Below are 25,580 nucleotides of genomic sequence, written 5' to 3' on the forward strand. Positions count from 1 at the left end.
AAAATTCTGATGGTGTCCGGGTCCCTGCAGTGCTCTACTTCCTGTTCTCAACATGACAGGAAATGGCTGGGAATGCTGCTCATCCAATCACTGGCTGCAGAGATGACCCGCCTCGGCCAATCATTAGCATTGCTAGACATTTCCTGTTGTGTTGAGAACAGGAGCAGGAAGTGGAGCACAGCGGGGACCAGGGCACCATCAGAATAGCAGAGGCAAAGAATCTGCGAGACATGGAACTACATTATTATTCTGCCTGTGTGTGGCACCTCCCAAATACAGGATGAAATTGAACACAACGCACAAAAATATAGTAAGGCCTACAGTAGTCTTCAGCATGAGCCTTAGATGATGGCCTATTACTGGTATACCCATAATCCAATGAAGAACTGCCCTCACTCACGTTGCCACCCAAGCTATGAAAAATATTTGAATATTTGTGCTTTTATTCCATAAGTTGAGATCAGTTTTCACATAGATTACTTTTTGCCTCAAGTGTCAACTCTAAATGACCGTACTGATTGGGCACCATGTGCAGATAACCATTTTCATATTGGATCTGTGTTTTCCTGGCCCTGCTCACATAGGGAACGTCCTTATTACTTTGTGATATTTAACTGCAAATGATAAAAACATGCTGCATTATTACATGATCGACCCGAGGAACATTCTACCTATAGATCAATGGAGAAGGTTTCATCGTATTACACTACTATTGATTGCAAAGGAGATGGGCTTGTGTATTAAAGAGGATTGCTAGTTCTTGTGCGGCAGAGAAATGATCTGTATAATGTCAAGCTTCATGTGACTGGTCGAGCTTCAGAAAATTAAGTATTGAAAAATGGTGATTAAAATTTCTTCCTCCTCCACCCACTCCCAGAGAGATTCTGAGAACTTCTGATAATCAGGTGGGTTCTACATTGCCAAACAAGTTCTATCAAAGAAAGGAAGAGGATTCAATCCATATGGAAACTAGTGGCATGACAAAAGACCTGCTAAGCACAAGAGGAGGTGTTATGGACCCATTGTGCCAACTAACCATTTTGACTCTGGGCTAGTCCAGAAGGTGTTATCCTGGTAGTCTCCTGATTTTCATCCTTCAAACCCTGTACGGGGATCTAGCCTTTACTGCAGGGGAGCCATAAGGCCTCCACCTCTTGGAATAGTCCCAGTGTGGTTTGCTGGGTCTGTATAAGGAAGGTCAAGTCTCAAACATAAAACACGATAAAAAGTCAGATCCGCGCTGCTAAAGTGCTAATCACTGAGGGATTAGGCAATACATGTAGCCAGGAAACAGGCAGAGAGCAGGGCTGGTAGATTTTCTGTAAATCCGTGAAACAGTCCAAAGTTTAGGGCAGAGGCACAGGATCAGTACGGTGAACAGGCACAGGTCAGGCAGCAGACGGTCAGGATCCAGGAAACAGGCAGAGGTTGATAGACAGGCAGACAAACAGATTGTAGCTCTTTTACAGGCTATAGCAAGCCAGAGAAACATATGAAGATACACAAGATATATAGACACCAAATTGCTGAGGCCAGGAACTGATTTTAGCCACACTGCTATATAGACCAGGCTGATTGGAAAAAGCCCAGCAGCAGCTCACAGAGCAAGAGAAGATATTAACCCTTGCAGTACTGCAACTGAGGTGAGACGCAATGAGGGACGGTCATAATTTATACACAGGAAGTTAGTGCCTGTAGACACAGGACAGCGGCAGCCATGCACCGCCATTGTAATGGTGGGGCAAACATCTTTTAGCATATATACAATTTAACTAGCATTATGGTTACTTGAATATAGGGCATCTCCAAATTTCATGATTGAGAGTCTGGACCACCCTCTGGGCTGCCTAGCTAATCCTTTGTCTATAGTCTCAGATGTATTTGGTGTTTGGACAATGAATATGCCCACTAAAAACAAGTCGACAGGATACACAGTTCCATTGTGTGATGTTTATTGTTATTTTCTCCCTGGAACCATGAATCCAAATAGAAATAGAGTATCATTTAAATGAGGACTCTTACCTGGGAACATTGTAGGTCTTATGGTCTACTGAAGTCAGGATGAGATAGGGTCCATCTCAACTCCCAACATGTGTCTGGGACGGTGTCTTGTGCCAACACCTGATCCAGACCATTTAGGCAAGTTCTTGTGAAAACCATAACTAGGTGATCACAGATACCAGACCCTTCTTCTAATTAGAACACATGTCAAGAAACATGATCCATTGAAAGAATCTTTAAGAAGCTATCTAATGGCTATAGGTTGCTTTAAACCATCTGAAGTAATCTAGAAGTCTGGACAAGTGCACCAAGGATGGACTGTAATACTTTCCTAACTGTGGGAATCCCTCAGGGTTGGGGATACTTTGCTTGATGTTGAGGTCAGTGGGAGAACTACAGTTGTCCAACAACCTATAACTGCAAATGTTTTGATCCTAATCTTACCCGCTCAGAACTCCTGGATCCAGATTTGGCTTTACAGATATATTTTAAGCTTTTGCAAAGCTAAGATATAATCCAGTAAGCATTAGACACCAGTGTCATTACAAATACAAATGTTAGCACAATTGTAATCATCAGATGTTCCTATGCCGCATTGTTACTCAGCGACAGTCACAAATATGGTTATAACTACTGTCAATCAAGGCTGACAACAATCCCGAAATGGCTTCTCATTGTCTTGTAATGATTCTCCATACATTACAGCTGGGTGAGTAAAGATACTTCATATTCTTTAGAACAATCAAGATCTCCTATGCTAGCCCCTCAAGAACAGATTCTGGGCTAAATAACCACATCATTATTTACATTGTGGCACCGCTCCCACCAGGCATCTTCCAGACACACTTATCCAGCAATAATGCGGGGAAAAAAACTCAAACTCTATCTTATACAACCCCATATAATGCTACGGGAACAAAAGAAAACTGATCACAATGCTTGCATTTTCAACATCTGATGGGGTCACTTAATGTGGAAAAACAGCAGGTTGGTGAGCAGGTTGCTTGAAGAAATTACTTTGACTTGCCCGTAAATAGAGTATGGCCGTGTTCTTGCTGCTTAAAATGATGATAATAATGTAATTGCAAATGCATAAAAAAGCAAAAAAACAAATGTATGCTAAAAAATAATACCGATGCAGCACTTCAAGTGAACTTCTAACCTTGATTAGTCTTGGTCTTCTCTGTGGGCAGAAGAATATAAAGCAGGGGGAGCTCAGCAGACTGAAATATAGTTTTGTAGGGAAAATATCCAGTTTATGGACTAACTAAACGTTTGAATACATTTTTGTTAACAATACATATCCCTGATACACTAATAACAGTTTTAGTAATATACACTGCTCAAAAAAATAAAGGGAACACTTAAACAACACAATGTAACTCCAAGTCAATCACACTTCTGTGAAATCAAACTGTCCACTTAGGAAGCAACACTGAGTGACAATCAATTTCACATGCTGTTGTGCAAGTGGGATAGACAACTGGTGGAAATTATAGGCAATTAGCAAGACAACCCCAATAAAGGAGTGGTTCTGCAGGTGGTGACCACAGACCACTTCTCAGTTCCTATGCTTCCTGGCTGATGTTTTGGTCACTTTTGAATGCTGGCAGTGCTTTCACTCTAGTGGTAGCATGAGACAGAGTCTACAACCCACACAAGTGGCTCAGGTAGTGCAGCTTATCCAGGATGGCACATCAATGCGAGCTGTGGTAAGAAGGTTTGCTGTGTCTGTCAGCGTAGTATCCAGAGCATGGAGGCGCTACCAGGAGACAGGCCAGTACATCAGTAGACGTGGAGGAGGCCGTAGGAGGGCAACAACCCAGCAGCAGGACCGCTACCTCCGCCTTTGTGCAAGGAGGAACAGGAGGAGCACTGCCAGAGCCCTGCAAAATGACCTCCAGCAGGCCACAAATGTGCATGTGTCTGCTCAAACGGTCAGAAACAGACTCCATGAGGGTGATATGAGGGTCTGACGTCCACAGGTGGGGGTTGTGCTTACAGCCCAACACCGTGCAGGACGTTTGGCATTTGCCAGAGAACACCAAGATTGGCAAATTCGCCACTGGCGCCCTGTGCTCTTCACAGATGAAAGCAGGTTCACAATGAGCACATGTGACAGACGTGACAGAGTCTGGAGACGCCGTGGAGAACGTTCTGCTGCCTGCAACATCCTCCAGCATGACCGGTTTGGCATTGGGTCAGTAATGGTGTGGGGTGGCATTTCTTTGGAGGGCCACACAGCCCTCCATGTGCTCGCCAGAGGTAGCCTGACTGCCATTAGGTACCGAGATGAGAACCTCAGACCCCTTGTGAGACCATATGCTGGTGCGGTTGGCCCTGGGTTCCTCCTAATGCAAGACAATGCTAGACCTCATGTGGCTGGAGTGTGTCAGCATTTCCTGCAAGACGAAGGCATTGATGCTATGGACTGGCCCGCCCGTTCCCCAGACCTGAATCCAATTGAGCACATCTGGGACATCATGTCTCGCTCTATCCACCAACGTCACGTTGCACCACAGACTGTCCAGGAGTTGTCAGATGCTTTAGTCCAGGTCTGGGAGGAGATCCCTCAGGAGACCGTCCGCCACCTCATCAGGAACAGGCACAGGCGTTGTAGGGAGGCCATACAGGCACGTGGAGGCCACACACACTACTGAGCCTCATTTTGACTTGTTTTAAGGACAATACATCAAAGTTGGATCAGCCTGTAGTGTGTTTTTCCACTTTAATTTTGAGTGTGACTCCAAATCCAGACCTCCATGGGTTGAAAAATTTGATTTCCATTTTTTTTATTTTTGTGTGATTTTGTTGTCAGCACATCCAACTATGTAACGAACAAAGTATTTCAGAAGAATATTTAATTAACTCAGATCTAGGATGTGTTATTTGTGTGTTCCCTTTATTTTTTTGAGCAGTGTACTTTATTAATAGAGTTTTGCATTTGCCTCCCTAAAGCGCACGTTTCGCTGTGCACTTAAAGTCTACTTTTCAGTTTAGTTACTCTTTAAATTCCTTCTCGTTCCGGGTCTTATTCAATGATGAGAAGTCCTTTCGTGTATGAAAAAGTACCAGCCAGCAGGACTACACACTGGAGTCCTAGGTCTACAATGATCAGGGATCTAAAGGGTTCTCCAGGTATTAAAGGGAACATATCACTTGTATTTTTTAACCAATTAAAACCAGATACTGATATTCTTTTTTTTTTTGTAGCCTATTTTTACTTTTTGGATGGTAGATTTATTAATTTTTTATTCTGTTTTCTGCACGTGATAATTCTGTATAATCAATATATAGCTGTTACCTTTCTCTGCAATTCTGCCTGTGGTGATAATGAAGTGAACAGGAAGGGTCAGCCTACTATGAGGCTCAGTGACCAGAGTGAAAACTGCAAGAGTGCTTAAATATCATAATATATATATATATAAATAACACACAAGGGAAGGTGTAATTTTCTGATGACACCTTCCCTTTAAATACTGATACTCTAATAGGCCACCAGTGTTTGATCAGGTCTGACACCTGGATGAAAAGGGTTTGGCGCTCCAGGAAAGACAATTTAGTGATGACGTGGGAGGGGATGCCATAAAAACATTGATAAATTTGCCCGATGTCTCAAATGCTCGAGTCCTGAAAACAAAGGAATCTGTCATGATCTCTGCTTGCTGTCAATTAATTAGAATCTGCATTGTTCAATTCCAGCGGATATATAACGCCATCCTGGTCATGTGACACAGACTACAGTTATCAGAGTTGCTTCTTGTATAGAAGAGTGCACCTCTGCACCCAACCTATGAACAGGACAGATTGCAGCCACTGAAAATGCACAATGACAGCAAGCAGAGATCTTAAAATTGGGCTTGGGCAGAAAATGTAGAATTGCATTTTGCTGCGCGGTACAAAAGCTTTATTAGCCAAGACAGCCATACCCTTTAACACTATTTCATGTTTCTCCACATGGGAGTGGGGGGCTAATAACAGACACGGGTTTGCACTCGACTGCAGGATCGGTTACCTGTAAAGCATTCTGATGGGATCTTCCATGCTAATATGGACAGACGCAGGCACATAACTGTACAAACAATGGACAGATGTCCGGCATTTACAAGCAGCCAGAGACCTGCTAATGCATTACACATCTGACACACCAAGTTTCGCTGGGTTTGCATTTACTTTCTACAGAAACTATTTCTGAAACTGAATTGTGGTGAATCAGCTAAAATGTCCCTTTCTTCCTTTCCTACTTTATGCCCCCGAGGATGTGATTTGGAACAAATGGACACTCGTACACATCTGGATTCCTAATTAAATTCATGGCACATTTGCTTTTAAGTGGCACGAGGACAGAGCCAAAACGCGAGTGAGGAAAGGACAAGGAGAAAGACCTAATTAGGGTGGAGCGCATACAGAATGGAAAACGCCAACAGTTTTATAATATACACTGAATCTACATGCACACCAATTATCCAAGGGGGTAAGGGGGTACGGCTCCGTACAAGGGAGCCTGCACTGTGCCGTGCCTCAAGGGCGAGGCCACACACTGCTGCACTCTTGAGGTTTTAGGGCAAATAAAAAAAAAATTAAATAAATAGAGACCAAAGACCTTGGTTTTACAAAATTGCTAATTTTTCGCTGCAAAGCTTCACAACAGACCCCTGAATTTTAATTTCGGGACACAAACGCGGTGGGTTTTCTGCCACCTATTGTAGAGTGGATGAGATTTTAAGAAAGATCACACACATTCTGCACAAATTGACCCGCGTTGTGGATATTAAAAGGGGTTTTCCGAGACATTTATACTGATTAGTGTTGAGCGAATCGAATTCAAACGTATGGACTTCGATCGGAATTGGAAGAAAAATTTGATTCACCGTGATGGCGAATTTCCTCACGCTTCATGGTAACGAATCAATTTTCCTCGAAATGGCAGTAAACACAAAAACAATACAATAATCCATTTGAGTGCACAGAGACCCTCGCGCGCAGTGACATGTGATGTCACTGTGCCAGCCAGCACGATGATATCACGTCATCGTGCAAGATTTCGGTGTCTTCAATCATGATGAGATGGATAAGGTATTTATTTATTTATTTTTACCCCGATTAACCCCTGAAAGGCCTAAAGGCCTAAATGGTAACCTCAGATGCCTCAATCAGCGATGAACCCAGCATCTGAGGGGTTCAATGATGGGGGGGGGGGGGGGGGTGGCATGATCACTGCTCCCCATCATTGTGTCCGCTACAAAGAAATGTAGTTCGTCACAAAGCGAATTTCTTTGTGAAATTTGGCGAAGCAGCCGAATCAAATTGTCCATAACTTCGCTCATTTCTACTGATGACCTATCCTTGGGACAGGTCATCAGTATTTGATTGGTGGGGATCCGACACACGGGATCCCCACCGATCAGCTGTTTGAAAAGACACCAGCGCTCGCAGTAGTGCCGCGGCCTTCTCACAGCTAAGCCTAGACCATGCAATGTCACGTCATCAGTTATACTGCCCATTGAAAAGAATAGGATACCAAGCACAGCCACTATACAACGTAAGGTGCTGCGCTTGGTCAGCTGAGAGAAGGTCGTGGCGCTACTGCCAGCACAGGAGTCTTTTCAAACAGCTGATTGGGGGAGGTCCCAGGTGTCGGACCCCCATCGATCAGATACCAATAATCTATCAAGAGGAAAGGTCATCAGTATAAAAGTCTCAGAAAACCCCTCTAAATCCACAACAATTCAATTTATTACTGCAGATTTCACTCTCTGCAATGCAGTCCACATATAACTGGTACTGATTCTGTTGCAGATTTGCAGTGGAGTCTTGATGCTATTCTGCAAAAAAATACAAAGTGTGCATTTCCGGTGCAAATTCCAGCCATTCACCTTAAAAGAGGTTTTGTAGTCGCTGAGCCAAAGTGCTGTACAGTTAAGGCATTTTTTTTCCTAAAGTGATCTGTCTCCTTTCAAAGAGGTTCTTCAGCAGTTGTGCCAAGTATTCAACTTCATGAATGCAACTACATTATAGATTTGTAATTCAATACCATAAGATATTTTTTATGGACCCATATTGTGTCTTTAACTTTACACGTGGAATGGTTTATTTCACGGTGGCCCTGCTTCCTTTGAAAGGCAGCAGCTGTGGTGAGAATATTGACTAAGTACAGTACAAAACTTCACTCCAGAAGACCTTCACGGTAGTGGTGCCTCTTTGAGAAAATGAGAGAAGGCTTCAGGTCCTTTAGATACCGACTTGAAGCTCTTCTCTCCCTCTCTAGAAAGAGTTTCTGACGCAGCTGTGGTGAGTATATTGACTCAGCTCCTACAAAACCTCAATAAAGAAGACCTTCATGGTGGTGGTGCCTCTTGGAGAAGATGAGAGGAGGCTTCAGGTCATTTAGATATGGACCTGAAACTCTGCCCCTCCCTCTTTAGAAAGAGTTCCTGAAGCAGCTGTGGTGAGGATACTGACTCAACTCCTAGAGAACCTCCTTAAAAACCTTCACGGTAGTTGTGCCTCTTGAAGATTATGAGAGGAGGCTTCAGGTCATTGAGATGTCTACCTGAAACTTTCATCCCCTCCCTCTTCAGAAAGAGATTCTGCAGCAGCTGGGATGCAATATAGACTATTATATATGCTAGGAATATACACACATATGTGTGGCATATCTTCATAGCCCTGTATGGCATTATACCACTGAAATGAAGGCACGACAACAGCTGCGGTGCTTCTGGGCATCCTGCACCATCATCATAATTCATGAATCCCTCGGTACACGGAGAATAGAAAAATAGGATTTCAGATTTCAAAACTACAAAATTCATTTGAAGCCAGGACGTGTTTTAATAAGTGCATCTGACAAGGCTTCCCAGTTGCTGTCTATATCGTGAGTGACGGCCATTTAGTGATACAACCGCGTGTCTGCGCTCACCTCGACTGGGAATCTTCTGCCGTTGATGCTGTGTTCGGAGCCCGCTGATGCATTGCTTTGACCCCAGTGGAATTCTACTTTCTCTGCCTTAAACCTGCCCGGCAGCCCTGCACCGCTGATGTAATAATCATCTTTCAGAAGAATGGCAACTGCAGGAGAAAAGCGAGAGGAAAACAAAAACCTTGTCAGAAGGCGCATGCCATAAACCAATTTTAGCAAATTGTCCTTTCTGAGGAACTGAATGAGAACATGAAGCATTAGCACATATGCACACTGCACAGGATCAGATTTGTTATGGCTGTCTGAAATGAGATTGTGTATTACTGGCTGTACATTTAGGTAGTACGACAAAGGCTACTTTCACACTCGCGTTTTGGTTTTGCGTTTGTGAGATCCGTTCAGGGCTCTCAAAAGCGGTCCAAAACGGATCAGTTATGCCCTAATGCATTCTGAATGGAAAAGGATCCGCTCAGAATGCATCAGTTTGCCTCCGATCAGTCACCATTCCGCTCTGGAGGCTGCCTGCAGCGTTTTGCTGTCCGCTTAACGGAACTGAACCAAACTGATCCGTCCTGGCACACAATGTAAGTCAATCGGGACGGATCAGTTTTCTCGGACACAATCTGGCACAATAGAAAACTGATCCGTCTCCCATTGACTTTCAATTGAGTTCATGACGGATCCGTCCTGGCTATGTTACAGATAATACAAACTGATCCGTTCATTACGGATGCATGCGGTTGTATTATTGCAACGGATCCGTTTTTGCAGATCCATGACGAATCCGCCCCCAAAACGCGAGTGTGAAAGTTGCCTAACTCGCCTTTATACTTGGAAGACTTCCCATCATCTTTGTTACAAGAGACCGATCCATCTGATCAGCCGAGAAGAAGGTCCAACCAGTTAATGCGCAACAGGATGAATGGCCATAACTCAACCTTCAATTAGAATATATTCATACTAAAGGTCATGGCTTCAGTTTATGTCAAGAAGCCATGTGGTGCTGATGGTTCTGTATTTCTAAAAACCAGAACGCTCAACAGTAGAGAAGTTAAGATTCCGTTAAGATTTCATTGATTAGCCAGTTTTTTGGGAGAAGACCAAGCACAGAGGTGCTGTCCAGGTAGAACCAATGAGGTGTGTCTGCTTCACATTTCTATCGTTACACAACTTAATATTCTTGGAGTCCGCAACCTTTGGCACCCCAGCTGCTGTTAAACTACAACTCCCGGCATGCACACTTGATCGGCTGTACTTGTAACTCCCATAGAAGTGAACGGAGCATGCTGGGAGTAGCTTTACAACAGCTGGAGTCTCGGAGGTTGCTGACATAATAAAACACACAAAACGCAAGAAAGTTAAATATCCTAGATATTCCTCTCAATCTCCTCGGATCCTATTTTGTTTCATTTGCAAATAAAACTTAGAAACATATAAAGAAATCTCTGTGTGACCCAGGGGCTCAGCCATGCTTCCTCCTTTTTAATACTGTCCTGTGTCTGGAAGTAAGAAAACTGGGTGCAGCAGGAGGACAAAGAGTTCAGCTCCATCCCCTCAACCATTTCCCAGCTGAAAATGGAAGAGAGGAGCGAGAAATTAAATCTGCAGGATCAGCTTCAGAACTGATCAGACTGACAAAAAGTAGACTTTCCCCCTGGGTTGGTCAATCATTTCTAGGTTAAGTATTCATTTCAAGGGACTTTGATACTTAAGTTCTACCCTTAAGATAGGCCATCAATATCGGGTAAGTGTGGGTCTAACGCACCACACTCCAATCAATCAGCTGTTTCAGGGTAACTCTGGCACCGGAAGTCAGCGTCAGAACTACACAAGTCCATCCAATGTGTGGTGGAGGGAGATGGTGACTGAAGTGCTGCAGTAATCAGCTCCACTCACTACACAAATGGATAAAGCTGAGCTACCCCAAAATATCTGACTGGCCAGTCGTGTTTAGAAACAACCCCTCTGCCAAACTTGATATTCATGACCTATCCTGAAATACCCCTTTAAGGGAATAGGCCAATAAACCTGGACCTCGTTTTACTGAACAATTTGAGATGGCTATTGTGAAACATGTGGATGAAGTATGATTACAGTAAGCCAAGACTACTTCGTGGACCTGCAGGAGAAGATGAGGCAAAGAAAACACGAGAAGCAGATGGAGGAGGGATAGATGAAAGACGTAGAAGCTTTGTGAATTCATCTTCCATGATTAATGCTTTTAAAGCCTGTGCTTTGTATAACTGACGTATAGAAACGCATAACAAGCTCTAACCACCCCACGCATTTTTCTTTCCAGCATCAGGTGAACAGAAGATAGCGATGCATCTGATAGATCACTAGACTAAAAGAATGTTTCCTGATCAATGGTGGAGCTCGAGCTCGACTCTGCCGCACATCCCAGGACGGACTCTCGCTGATAGTCAGATCAATAGGATTCTGATATTTTGCTCTGATTTAGATCCTGTGATTGTTCAACAAAGATCACTGAGCAAAACTCGAAAAAAAAAAAAAAAGTCAATCACCACAAAAAGATTTAAAATAAAAGAAAATCTGTTTCACGAGACTGACAAAAGATGGTTGAGTACTGGAAAGGAGGATCTGACTAAATGGCTGTACTAGAACCACACATACACAATAGACTCTGGTGAGAAGATCAGTTACTAGGGGATTTCAGACACCTTTTATAGTTCATTAGATTGGCCACATTGATTTTTGTAGTGTTTCCCATCATGGACCCACCAAAAGATAGAAAAATGAACCAAGAAGTCACAAATCCATGCAGCTTTTTAAAGATTTTCCACCACTCCCATGGCACTTTTAAAAAATTAAGTGGGGCTCACCTGAAGTGGATGGACCCCATGGCTGGGCACTTTCACCATCATTTACGCCAGGAAACTGGCATAAATGATGACTAAAATTTACGCCAACAACAGGCATAGTTTGTGTCGCATGGACAGCACAAGATGGGACGCATTTTTTTTTAAGAGGTCCGAGCCGATTAATAAATTCAGTGCACGTGGACCTCTTGGTCTTGAGAAAAGGTGCTCCATAAAATTTCAACTGAGATGAATGTTCACCTCAGGAATCTGATGCAACAGGTTTTGTCTGTATTGTATGTCATATGAGCAACCAGCTTCTTATTTCTACATATATTCTTGATAATGGGACGGTGACAGATCGAAAGAAATGGAGATCTGTCTAGTATTGCATCTTAGCCCTATGCAACCTTATCTCAAAGGATCCATTCAAGCAGAATGTGCAATGTGGTTATATCTGACTAAATAACTAAAAGGGTTACATCAACTTCTCCCTTATCTGTGCACAACGATCTGATTGGTAGGGATCTTTGCCGAGAATGGGGGTCTTATTCAACTCTATGGAATTTTTGGAGAACATGGGAGTAAAAGAGCTTTGCCATCTCCGGCAGCCACATACAGTTGAATGGACCGGGGGACATGCATGCGTGACTGCTGCTTCATTTAAACAGTGGAGCACAGGCCCCTGTTCTTCTGCCCCAGAAGTTTGACCTTTGCCGATCAGACACTTATTCCGTACCCTGTGGACAGGTTGTGGTCATGGGACAACCCCTTTAATGTCTAGCATCTTCGAGTAACAAAGAGAATATTAAAACTTTACCCTATGATGCTCTACCCAATGGTTTTACATAAAACTTAGTCAGGTCGCACTTAAAATTCTGCGTAGATGCATAATCTTAAAATGTAAATTTAATTAACAATTTCTCCTCCTCCGTCACAATCAGGTGCTCCCCAGCAATTAGAAGATCAGTTGTGCTCGGTGTCTGGTTTTTCTTGGTACAATCCCAGATCTGATGATTAATTTTCATATTTGGCTTAACTTGTTTTTCAAAGAAAAGATTTATGGGGGGGGAGGAATTATATAGTGGAAATTCTTTACTTCGGCATTCGATAGGATTCATTAATTCTTTAGTATTTTTCTGACATTCCCAATAGACATTTAGGTCTTAGTCATCGGACATGCCACCAATTTCTCATCTCAACTTATGGGTCCACCACTTCCTCCAAGGTCAAAGAAGGGAAGAGATGAGCGGGTTTATCGGTTAGCATGGGTTTCTTGATTTTCCAACCATAAGGGGTAAAAAAAATTGATCTATATTTTTTATGTCAACGGGAAATAAGGCTCTGTAATAGGACATTTGCTAAGAACACGGGGCAATATCTGCTTCACACGTTAGGAAATTCAAGACCATGATGTTTTTTGGCAAGAGAAGCATTCAAAATATGCAGCTATGCCCTTCAGTGGGGGTAGAAGAGTGACAATCTCTCTGAAGCGCCCTCAAAACAATTATGTATTGTATTTGTAGAGAGTGAGTGGACCTGGATAGAGCGCTGATAAGAAGTTCCTGCGAAGCGATTAAGGCAAAGGAAGAAAATAATGCTGCATTTGGCAAATGAATAATTTAATGCTTTTTTTATTTACAAAGCGCAAAACAGGGAGACAAAAATATGAACTTCTGTGTTTGACTAGAAAAAATAACTAACACGACCCTCAAAATAAATTTCAAAATATTTGCATTAAATGCAAACTCTCTGTTTGGGGAGAGGCTGCGGACTGCGCTGTGGATCTGATAACTTGGAAGGCACAATGGGAATTTAATGGCATTGTATAAATACTTCATTAGCTGTAAGTGATTAATCGGACCCTTGGAGGTCATTTTACTTGTAGCAAGATAAATAATTTAAAGAACCTCTGGAAGATTTACAAGCTGAAATGTTCTGCTAATAGCCTGGGGGTTACAGGATTTTGTATCCGCGCTAAGTGTTCCAGGTATATCTGTCCGCCATGCTTTACCAAGGAGTGTGAGCAATGCGGATGTCTTCCCAAGCCGCTCCATAAACATACCTAACTTTGTACTAAAAGGAGCTTACCCAAGACAGTAGGTGATCTCTCATCTCTAGGTCCCAATGACTGGGACCCCCTATTGATGCTTATCCCATCACAGCAATAGTGTTGAGCGAACTGGTGGTTTCAGGTTTGGCGTACAAGGTCCAGGTCATCTAAGAATTCCGTTATGGATTCCGCTACCAGGGATCATAAGTTAAGGTCCGTGGTAGCGAAATCCATAAAGGAATTCGTAGATAACCCGAACCTTGTACGCCGAACTTGAAAGCACAAGTTCGCTCAACACTACACAACACTGCTCCTGATCTGCTCTGAGCATGCAACTGCAACACAGCTCCGTTTCATTCAAGGGCGCTGTTCTGTAGTCTCCTGCATAGTCCCAAGCATCAAAAAACTTTGACTGGGCAAGGGTATTTGATGGGTGGGGGTCTGATAGTAAGGACCTAACCAATACGGAGAATGAAGGGTCTGCAGCACTGAGATAGCATCTGAGATAGCATTTTTGTTTCTTCAATCTCAAGATTCCATTAGTTAAACATTAAAGGAGTTGCACTTGACTCTGCCAATTCCCCACTGTTGCCATTCCAATGCTCTCCATTTCCTGTCCTGGCTCAACACACCAGAAATGCCGGGAAGTCTGCATTACCACCACCACGACTTGCTGTGGTTCCAACTCTGCTCTCCAGTTTCTATCTCAGCTCAATACACCGGAAATGCCAGCAAAGGCCCTTGTGACAAACTGTCATTTGCCACTGGGCATTGTAGAGGACTTATGGCTAGCCTCTTGCCCTATGACTATGGCCCTAGGACATATTACTTGCTTCCATACTGAACTTTCAGCTCCAGAGACTAAGTCCCGTTCGAAGATGGGACTTAGTCGTTTTTCTGCATGGAATTGACCGACCGCACAGCCCAAATCTATGGAACTGTTTTGGGCAGGAAATTGTGCTTGCGGTCGGTCATAATTGAATTGCACTTCGGGTGTCTCCAGGCAGAGAGGAGGAGACCATGATGCATTGTGGGGACCTGCATAAATACGGGCGGGTAGCCCTCAATAAAGAGTTCTTGTTCAGGTCAGTTCCTGTTTTTCTAACCCTTCAAAACGCAGCCTTGTCTCGTTATTGGAGGGAATTGCTGTGTCACGCTGGGGATTGCTATGCTCTGCATATTCCCTGGAGGAGAGATCTTTTCCACACGGTCCTGAATGCTGGAGGTTCATTCAGGGTGGAAGGAAGACGGAGCGGCTCCAGTTAAGCTACGGCGGTTGTGGAGTCTGCGGTGCTTGTGGTGTCCAGTGCGGTGCTTGTGGTCCTCGGTGCAAGCTAGGAAGCGTCCATTAACGGAAGCGGATCCGTTACATTGGTGGCAAGCGGTGGGATGGCTTCCCTAGTGCGAGGAGCAGCATCCTGGGAACACCAAGCAAAACTGGACTATTGGTATAGTCATGTACGGTTTGACGCTATGCTGAAGAGGCGGTTGGCTATCTACGGGCCCCACCTAACAGAGGAAATTGTACCGGAAGTGAGGAGAGAACTGGCGGAGTATCTGCAGCAGGAAGCAGAATATCGGGCAGAGATAGCGAAGTATTCCGTCCCTGCGCCCCAGCAAAAACGTGAGAGTTACAGGGGGCCGAAGGTGTCGTCCTTCCCCCCCCAGCGGCAGTGTGTACCCCAGGGGGCCGAAGGTGTCGTCCTTCCCCCCCAGCGGCAGTGTGTACCCCAGGGGGCCGAAGGTGTCGTCCTTTCCCCCCAGCGGCAGTGTGTACCCCAGGGGGCCAAAGGTGACATCCTTCCCCCCCCAGCGGCAGTGTGTACCCCAGGGGGCCGAAGGTGACGTCCTTCCCCCCCAGCGGCAGTGTGTACCCCAGGGGGCCGAAGGTGTCGTCCTTCCCCCCTAGCGGCAGTGTGTACCCCAGGGGGCCAAAGGTGTCGTCCTTCCCCCCCAGCGGCAGTGTGTACCCCAGGGGGCCAAAGGTGTCGTCCTTCTCCCCCAGCGGCAGTGTGTACCCCAGGGAGCTGAAGGTGTCGTCCTTCCTCCCCAGCGACAGTGTGTACCCCAGGGGGCCGAAGGTGTCGTCCTTCCCCCCCCCCAGCGGCAGTGTGTACCCCAGGGAGCTGAAGGTGTCGTCCTTCCTCCCCAGCGGCAGCCTGTGTTTCAGGGAGAGGAGCGCAGCACCCTCTCTCCCCAGCGGCAGCTTATCCTAACAAGGGGAGACACCAATCGCCCAGATGGCGCAGATGGGACCGTGGTCTCTGCGCCTGACCTACCGGGATGCTGGACAGCCTGTCCAGATCCCCCACTACCCTCACCAGGACAACAGGAGGAGGGGGTGAGTACAAATTCCCCTAGCCAGTTAACTCCTAATGTGGCCTCAGGGTTAACAGAGGCGATGTTAACCCCTGCTGACTCCCATGTTCCTCTGGCTACTGAGCCGGACTATGGTCTCAGCACCGCAGCAGAAGAGCTGGCAGCGGGGCAGAGTGCAGTCGGCCTCTGCCCTCCCTCAAGTCCCCACAGCATGTTGCCCCATCACCACAGCAAAATACCCAGGTGCAGTAACTGTTTCTTGTGGGTGAGTCACCCTTGTACCTGTTTGTTGTGGGTGGGCTACTCGGGCATCTGGTTACTGTGGGTTGGTGGATCGACTAACAGAGGCACTGACCGACAGAAGGTCAGGTGCCTGGTTAGTCTTCCCCCCAAAGGGGAGATGTGTGACAAACTGCCATTTGCCACTGGGCATTGTAGAGGACTTATGGCTAGCCTCCTGCCCTATGACTATGGCCCCAGGACATATTACTTGCTTCCATACTGAACTTTCAGCTCCAGAGACTAAGTCCCGTTCGAAGATGGGACTTAGTCGTTTTTCTGCATGGAATTGACCGACCGCACAGCCCAAATCTATGGAACTGTTTTGGGCAGGAAATTGTGCTTGCGGTCGGTCATAAAGGACTGCACTTAACTTTTGATCCGCTGGAGGGATTTGTGTGATTTTTGGAAGTGTTTATGTTTGATGTATGCAGAGTTTAAATATGTAATTTTTATGGAGATGGGATGTATGGTTTTAAAATTACAGTGTATGTTTAAAAACTGTATTTTTACTGTCTGTGATAGTTATGTTAATCCATAATTATATCCCCAGACAGAAGGGAGGATTTTGTGTATTCGGGTGGGGATTCCTCTCCTATTGTTCCCGCATGTGTATTGGTGATCTCCCTTTGTCCTAGGAGATAATTGAATTGCACTTCGGGTGTCTCCAGGCAGAGAGGAGGAGACCATGATGCATTGTGGGGACCTGCATAAATACGGGCGGGTAGCCCTCAATAAAGAGTTCTTGTTCAGGTCAGTTCCTGTTTTTTTAACCTTTCAAAACGCAGCCTTGTCTCGTTATTGGAGGGAATTGCTGTGTCACGCTGGGGATTGCTATGCTCTGCATATTCCCTGGAGGAGAGATCTTTCCCACACGGTCCTGAATGCTGGAGGTTCATTCAGGGTGGAAGGAAGACGGCGCGGCTCCAGTTAAGCTACGGCGGTTGTGGAGTCTGCGGTGGTTGTGGTGTCCAGTGCGGTGCTTGTGGTCCTCGGCGCAAGCTAGGAAGCGTCCATTAACGGAAGCGGATCCGTTACAGCCCTGCTCAGCCAATTACTGTCCTTAAAGGCGAGCCACCATTGATTGACATAGCGGGCCTTTCCTTGGCATTTCTGCCATGGCAAGCTAGGACAGGAAGTGGAGAGAAGTTGGAACGGCAGCAATTGGTGGAGATGACGATTGCCGGATTTTCCTGGCATTTAGGCAGTGTTCAGCCGGGACAGAAAGTGGAGAGCAGTATTGGAATGGGAGCAGTGGGAATTGGTGGAGGTGACCAAGCCTTCTACTTTAAATTTTATGATTTTCTGGCCCTAATTTTTTTTAAATTCTCCATGGAAAACCCCTTGCACGTGTCCCTGTGAAATGACCACCTCTCCGTATGCTCACTGAAGACAGCTTGAGCCATCAGAGCTCAGGAGGCAGCTACTGCACCCAAGTCAACATATGCTTGTATGTTGCCTGTATGTATTTCTCACTTCTGGGACCCCCCGCTCATCAAGAGAGCAGGGATACTCCAACCAAGTAGGAATGAATGGTGAGGTGGCTGTGCATACATTAAATGGGGGAGGGGTCAAAAAAAAAATCTAAACATTATAATGTGACTTGCACCACTTTTGATCCTGTCTCCAGGACAGTCATAATTATATCATATACTGTGGTCACACAATTGAATACATAAATGCAGTGTTTTATGCATGGATGCAAATAGGAAGCAGACATAGCAGCTGTCAGCAAGTATGGGAGCCCAACTATATTCAGAGGTAAGGTGCAATTAGTGGCAACTATAAATGGTGGGAGGTGAGATGCAGAATTTGGAGATCAGAAAAGGAGGAAAACACTAGAACCTAGAGTAACGTGTCCTGATGGATTGGGCACCCCATGCTTACTTGTTATATCCCTGCAGTCTAGATGTACAACTTCTAACTTTTGCACATTGATAATGGTTTACCATAAAACCCCCTTTAAAGTGTAATGTTTCAAAAAGAGAAGATATATAGATACATCTAGATCTGACATCCATCCTATATGCCGTTATTTAATCAGAGCACAGTCCATCATGACCAAGGCTCAGGCGTCCGAGGCCTTGGAATGATACCATGTCTGGGTGCCAAGCCAAGAAGCCAGAGTATTAAAAGCAGGATTTGGTGGTTTCTGAGAATTTATACACAGTGGCTTCAATCCAGATCATTTTGTTTGGGTGTATATTAAATAAAAATCCTAGCATTTCATTACTCACAGATAAGCAAGCTGTGATTTATGTGGCAGATGTAAGTGAATGATGGCGTGTATGGACAAAGAATGCAATCTGCGGAAATAGAGCAGCAGAGCGGTAAACCTGCCTGTATCACTCCACTTTAACCAATTTAATGTCCTATATCATTGCTGTGACATTTTATTTAAGAAGTGCATGATATAATAAATTTGAATTTTGCAATGTAATGTTATGCTAGTTCACTTCTCGATGGCGGTTGGATGGGGTGTAGTAGTTCCCTGTGACCAGTAGGTGTCCCCACTTCAAACTAATTGAAAACTTCTATCACTGTTACAAGGAGATTTTATCACCTTTTTTTCAAAGCAAGGAGGTAAAATCCATGCACAGTGAGCTCTCCATGAAGGTCAATGGGAGTTAAATATAAATTAATTTCTCAGAAAATCTCAAAAAAAACTTTGCTTGTGTCTAAGGATGAGCGAATCAATCCGGGGTTTGTTATGAATTTCACAAAAATTCATACCCCAAGCAAACCCGATTTTTTTGTAATTCATTTCGGCCATATGAAAGAATGAGAGAGAGAGAGAGAGAGAGAGAGAAAGAGAGAAAGAGAGAAAGAGTGAGAGTTGTGCCTGCATATGTAAAACGTGTTAATTTTCATAATTTTGTTTCCAAGAAACCCAGAGGAACCTTGACTGACATATGATACACCTCATGCATCCTCCATAAGGAGAAATAGTACCCCACCAAGGCCTCTCAGGCAGCCAAGCTAATTTTTCTTTGTTCAGCTCTGTTAAAGGATGGCTACCCAGAAAGAGCTGGATTCCTGGTGTGAGACAGTTTTCCTTTCCTTCTGGAAAGACAACTAGCTTATGTGTCTCTTTTCCAGAGAAGTATTACGTGGGGACACAAGCTCAGTAATAGATAAAAGATCTTATTAAAGAATATTGATTTAACAGTTTGAGGCAATCACCAAAAAGATAGTACGAAAAAATGAGTAAAAATCATCTATGAAGCACAAGGAGGTATGTATAAATATAGATACTAGAGATGGGTAAATCAATTCTAGCAATTCGGAATTTATACTAAATTTAAATAAAAAATGGATTTTTAATATACCCAAATATTTTGCAATTCATTTCGGGCAAATCAAGAAAAAGATCTGCATGTGAAAAAACGTGCAACTCAGCCTTCTAATCATTTTAAAGAGGCCTGATTGCATAACTATGATAATAGATAAGTCAGCCTTACAACTGCATATAGCTCTTTCAGAACAAAAAAGTGCTTTAACAGAGCAAAGCAGATAGCATAAGCTTTTCTAGTTGAGAGGCCTTGGGGGACCTCTGGCTGGGTAGTATTTCTATTATGGAGACCACTTAGTATATATGATGACTATTGCTGGCTAGACATTGCTCCTTTTGATTTTGGGGAAAAACATATATGCAAATTATTATGTCTAACGTTGCCTGGCATCAGAAAGACTTACTTAATCTTTTTTGTTAGGAAATCTAATTTGTGTAGCTTTTGGAAAAATATTCAAATTAGCTTTCCTAACAAAAAGGATATGAAAGGTAATTATTTCTGATGACAGTTTTCATTTCATTTTATGAGAAATGGCCTAGAACCCCAGAGTACTATACTAGTCTCTTTCTGTCTCTCTGATCAGAAACAAATTCGCTAATCTTTAGTCATGACACATATACACGATTTTCCATCAGTTATTTATTGCAAGTTCAGTGAGTCACCTGTTTTGCCCGTGTTTTTCATCCATGTCTTGTTAGAAGACTCGTTCTCGAATCCGTCCAGCTGCAGCTCCAGGAATTCATCCCTAATATTGGCAGTATAATCAACAATGTCTACAGGGGACTGGTGAAAGCCTTTACAGTCCGGGCTGGTCATCACCCAGTTCTCGGGTCCATACAAACCTATTAAAATAAAAAAGACTCCCATTAATATACAGCAAACCTATAGAGCCGCTTTTATCCTTCACAAACATACAGGCAAACATGTTGAAAAGAGTTAAGTGGGTGATGATGAAGACAGGGATTATTCTGAAACTACTGTCAATCACCTCCTTAAAGAGCACAACAGTTGGCATCCAACCAATGGCAGAGAACAGGGGGCAAAAATAAAATCAACTTTAGGTTTAGTGCTACAAGGGTTGTCCAGGATGGAGGCACAGCACCACACCTGTCCATAGGCCAAGTCAAGTAATGCAGCTGTACCTCAATGATATGAACAAGGCCGAGTGGCAATACAAAACACAACCTGTGGACAGATGTGGAAAAAGGAGGACCAAAACAGAAAATCCACCTCCACCGGAATGAAAATTAAATCTCCTTTAATTAGAACACTAAAAAGTCACAGGTAACGCATAGTTAGTACAAATGACGTGTTTCGATCGACTAAGCGATTCCAATTATAACATGTTAGGATTAAGATGGCTTAGTCGATCGAAATGCGTCATTTGTACTCATTACCGTTACCTGTGACTTTTTAATGTTCTATATAAAGGAGATTTTAATTTTAATTACGTTAAGTCTGGATTGCTTTCCGTTTTAGCTCTATATATTACCTACTCTTGCCGGAGTGGAATCTGTGCACCTAGAACATCCGTTGGCTGGATTGCTGGTGAATATACTACTTCATGGAAAAAGCAGCCATTTTTTTCTAATCCAGAACCACTAGGAGCACAAAATACCTCTCAGACCACCCTCTGATCCTGACCAGAGGTCCACCATATTATTTTATGCATACTGGCAATCTTCTTTGAGAAGACCACCTGCCTAGGAGACATTTTGCATGGTTTCACCATGCACTGGGGAACCTGGTGCACATGAAAAATGGTGAAGATGTACATCGCAACCAATCATATTGCAGCTCTTATTTTGTTGAAGCTTTTTATACTATGGGGAACTGCTCCAAAATTCATTAAGACCAGTTTTGCTCAAATCTCCTCTACCGAGGTGCATTGCATTAACCAGAGGTTGAAAGGAACACCAAGAATTTCATGCACCGCCATTACCTAGTGTATTAGAGTCTCCAAGAGTGCTCTTTTGATTTTTTTGTTACTTGCATTACAAAATTGGGTCGTGCAGGTTCTAGATTTTGGATAATTTATTGAATTATTTTAGGCACTTATATAGCGCTGACATATTACACAGCGCTTTACAGACATTAGCATCAAGCTGTCCCCCCAATGGGGCTCACAATCTAAGTTCCCCATCAGTGTGTCTTTGGAGATTGGGAGGAAACCAGAGTACCTGGAGAAAACCCAGGCAAACACAGGGAGAACATACAAACTCCATGCAGATGTTGTCCTTGGTCAGATTTTAATTCTAGGACCCCAGTGCTGCAAGACACCAGTGCTAACCACTGAGCCACCGTGCTGTCCACAACTATAAGTCAGCAGCTCACTGCTGTTAAATTGTGCATAATAGCAAATCCTCCGCTTTGATGGTCGTCCGCGAGACCATACAAAAAGGGAATTTCAAGATTTTGCATTTCACGATTGGAGAACACAAGTGTATCAGGTTCATACCTGTACCGAGGGTTTGTACTTACCTGGAGGATAGCCAAAGCAGAGAATTGTAGCAAATACTATATTGTTTGCCAACATCATGTAATTCTGCTGCATTGTATCCTGCCAAATTGCAATTCAAAGTATCTAAAGACAACATAAGAGCCCAATAACCGGTGTCCTCAGATCACCGAGAAGGAAACTGGGAATCACAATGTTTTAAAGTTCACAAGTGGACAAACCTTGTACAGAAATATCAGATAATTTACTTTAATTCAATGTCCCTAATTAGCGGTGGGAAAAAAAACGGATATTACACAAAAAGTCCAATTAAGTGAACATGTACTGAAATGAGCTCAAGATTAATTACATGGCACAGCAGGAGGCATTCATGTCTTGCTATGAATTTTTTGCTGTTAATTTAAAGGGGTAGTCCAACTGCATAAAGTAAAGGAGGTATACCACTAGGATACGCCACCTTTTTAAGATCGGTGGGGGTTCGACCTCTGACTGCCATCAATCTTAAGACACAAAAGTTAGGCGTTTTTCCCCATCAGGTTTTTTCAGAGGACAACTGAGCTCTAAACTTGAATGGATCTGCGCTGATGTTCTCCTAGAAAGAGGATGGCTGGGCACCGCCGTTCAGGGAAAGACCGTCAGCGCTAATCAGCAGGGTGTATCCTTTCATTTGTAGGATCAGTGGGGGTCCCAGAGGTCAGACCTCCACTGGTCATAAAAGGATTGCATAATGTCTCATGCCATACACGAGAGACTGATCAGTCAACTGTGGAAACGTTCCTACAAACCATCCCATGAATAACATACAAGACTAAATCTGGCTGATCAAGGTGTCAGTTTCACTGAAGTCGGCCATTGTGAATTGATTGCGCTATTTTTTTAAATGATCGTCGGCCGAATTTAATCTGATGTATAAGGCTGGCAGGAAAAAAAAAAAAGCTGACTATACGATAACCTTTGCAACTCCAACACACAGCTTTTCTCCTATAGATCAATAGATCATCAGTCTCCATTGATAATGTTCATAACTTTTATTTTTTTTTATAAAAGTAGGCTCTCTGGTTATTGAGCTCCAAATCGCCAGCTTGCCTTAATTATTTTTTTCTTCATGTAGGGACATATAATTTTTTTTTTACAATTTTTAAAAATACAAAAATAAAACCTCAGAGAAACATAATTCCAAAGGAATGAAGTCAGACCACCTCTTTATGGATAGTACAATACGAGGGCAATGCTTTATTTGTACCTTGAGTCACAGTACAGAGTATAATGTTGAAGGCATGAAGGATCAGGAGGTTCAAGAGAGAGAGTTTACAGCTGTCTAACGGATGCTTTCACCCACAGAATGACTTTGTGGAGAATACTAAGCAGGTGGCATTAGCTCCGGACAAAAGTGGTATTCTATTTTCTAAAAAGGTTTTATACCATAGCACAACATGATTTTATATCAACAGGAAGGGCTTCAACTCAACGCTACGTTCACGGAGATTCATTCCGTGAGGTTCCTGTGCTTTAATGGCACCACAACAAATGGCTTTTCAAGGACAGAAAAATCTTACTAAAATATTTCTATCAGGTTTCAGAGTCCTGAATAGGCAACTTTATGAAGCTTAAAGGAACACCAAGCGTAAAAAAATAAATAAAAAAAATCCCCAAATGTCATTCCTTCATCTCATCTCTTCCTTTGATCCTATTTTGAGACATGTATACAGAAATTTGTTTTGTGCCTCTGGAGTGCAGCCATGTCCCCCCTCCTCCTCCTCACTTTCCTATGTCTGTCTGTAAGACAACTGGCTGCAGCAGGAGCCTCCCCCCTCGCCCTCTCGGCAGTAGGCCAAAAAGACCAGTAAGTTGCAGACCTTTTTCTAAGCTCTGCCCTCTCAGTCAATCCCAAGGCAAAGATCGATCTGATCAGGAGAATAAACCTGTCTTCTTTGCAGGATTTCTATAGAAAATAGACTTGTGAGCCACCGAGGGTTTACATGGAAGTGAAGTCATGTTGTCCACTTTTATATAGACTACTCTAAGCAATTACAATCGGTGGGAGAGGAAGTGGATGGTTTCATTTAACACTCTTTCGATTGCTAAAATTGGCAGAATTATACATTACATGTCAACTCCCATTTTAGAGAGAAGCAGCTAACCGTAAAGCCAACTGACCGCACTTAGATGATTGAAGAGTTTCGCTAAGACAAAGTTCCCGCATACATTATATACGCCAAATAAATATCCTAAAGAGCCCAATGATCGACAAAGTTAAGTTAATGAAATAACAGCATGTTAATTCAATTCCAACATTCAGCAGTTCAAGGCTATTAAGTAAACTTACAGAAGAGAAAATTAATCATATCCAATAAAAATGCTTCTATTATGCGAGATGCTACACATTGGGGTTAATTGTTTTGCAATTAATTTCGGTAAATTATAATTTTTTTTATTTTATTATTATTGCAACAGACATGAATACTAATGATTTGATTATAATAAATTTGCAAGGGAATATATGTACTAGTATAGTCTCCCATGTAAGCCCTTATTCACAGGTCAGTGATTTAGAGCCAAAACCAGGACTGGAGCCTCCACAGACATAAGGTATACGGAAAAGATCTGCACCTGTGCTATATTTTGAGCCACCCCTGGTTTTGGCTTGAAATCACTGATTGAAATTACTGTCCGAAAAACTGACTGCGTGAATATGGCCTCTTGCACACGGCCATTGTGCTCCCGTGGCCGTATTGCGGGACGCATACGGCGGTTCCGCAATACATGGGGCACCGGCCGTGTGCATTCCGCATCACAGATGCTGATCCATTCACTTAAATGGGTCCGCAAATCCGGAGATGCGGTGCGGTGAGGAAGCACGGAACGGAACCCCACGAAACCACTAAGGAGTGCTTCCATGGGGCTCTGACCCGTGCTTCCGTTCCGCCAAAAAAAAAGAACTTGTTCTGTCTTTTTGAGGAATGGACAGATTACAGACCCATTCAAGTTGAAAGGGTCTGGATCCGTGCCGGCCGCCGCATGGACGTTGCCCGTGCATTGGGGACCACAAATTGCGGTCCCCAAAGAACGGAACCAATACGTTCATGTGCAAGAGGCGTAAGGGCAAACTGATATAGGGCACTGGAAAGATGGCCCCAGGCATTGGTTGGCCTCATCCACCTTTTGGACTGAGTGATGAGGACCTGTGCAGGACCGACTTCTCCAGAACTGAGCCAGTAAAGAGGTAAAATGGCCCAAGGGTCATAAAAAGGTAAAAAAAAAAAAATACCTGCCACCATACATTGACGTCTGTTCTACATGAGCGGTCATATTTAACATTCGCCCTTTAAAACATTACTGTAAAATTTTTTGAAAAAAAAAAAGCCAAAAATGGAGCAAAATTGCTTATGTGAACCCAGACCCTGGATCAAACTGTGGGTTCGGCCAACCATCTAAT

The 25,580-nt window shown here is 43.6% G+C and overlaps 1 protein-coding gene across 2 annotated transcripts in view; it reads right to left on the reverse strand.

The window, feature by feature from the left end:
* The window catches only part of PTPRG (protein tyrosine phosphatase receptor type G), a 494,056-nt gene that overhangs the window by 249,338 nt on the left and 219,138 nt on the right, over nucleotides 1-25,580 (reverse strand). For both annotated transcript variants that reach the window (XM_040407763.1, XM_040407764.1), the window contains exons 3-4: nucleotides 20,349-20,528; nucleotides 8,924-9,072 (exon numbers count right to left, since the gene is read on the reverse strand). In XM_040407763.1, coding sequence (XP_040263697.1) covers nucleotides 8,924-9,072; nucleotides 20,349-20,528 — 329 coding nt within the window. The remainder of the gene's footprint in view (nucleotides 1-8,923; nucleotides 9,073-20,348; nucleotides 20,529-25,580) is intronic.

The sequence above is a fragment of the Bufo bufo genome, chromosome 9, assembly GCF_905171765.1.
Source record: "Bufo bufo chromosome 9, aBufBuf1.1, whole genome shotgun sequence".
NCBI lineage: Eukaryota > Metazoa > Chordata > Amphibia > Anura > Bufonidae > Bufo > Bufo bufo.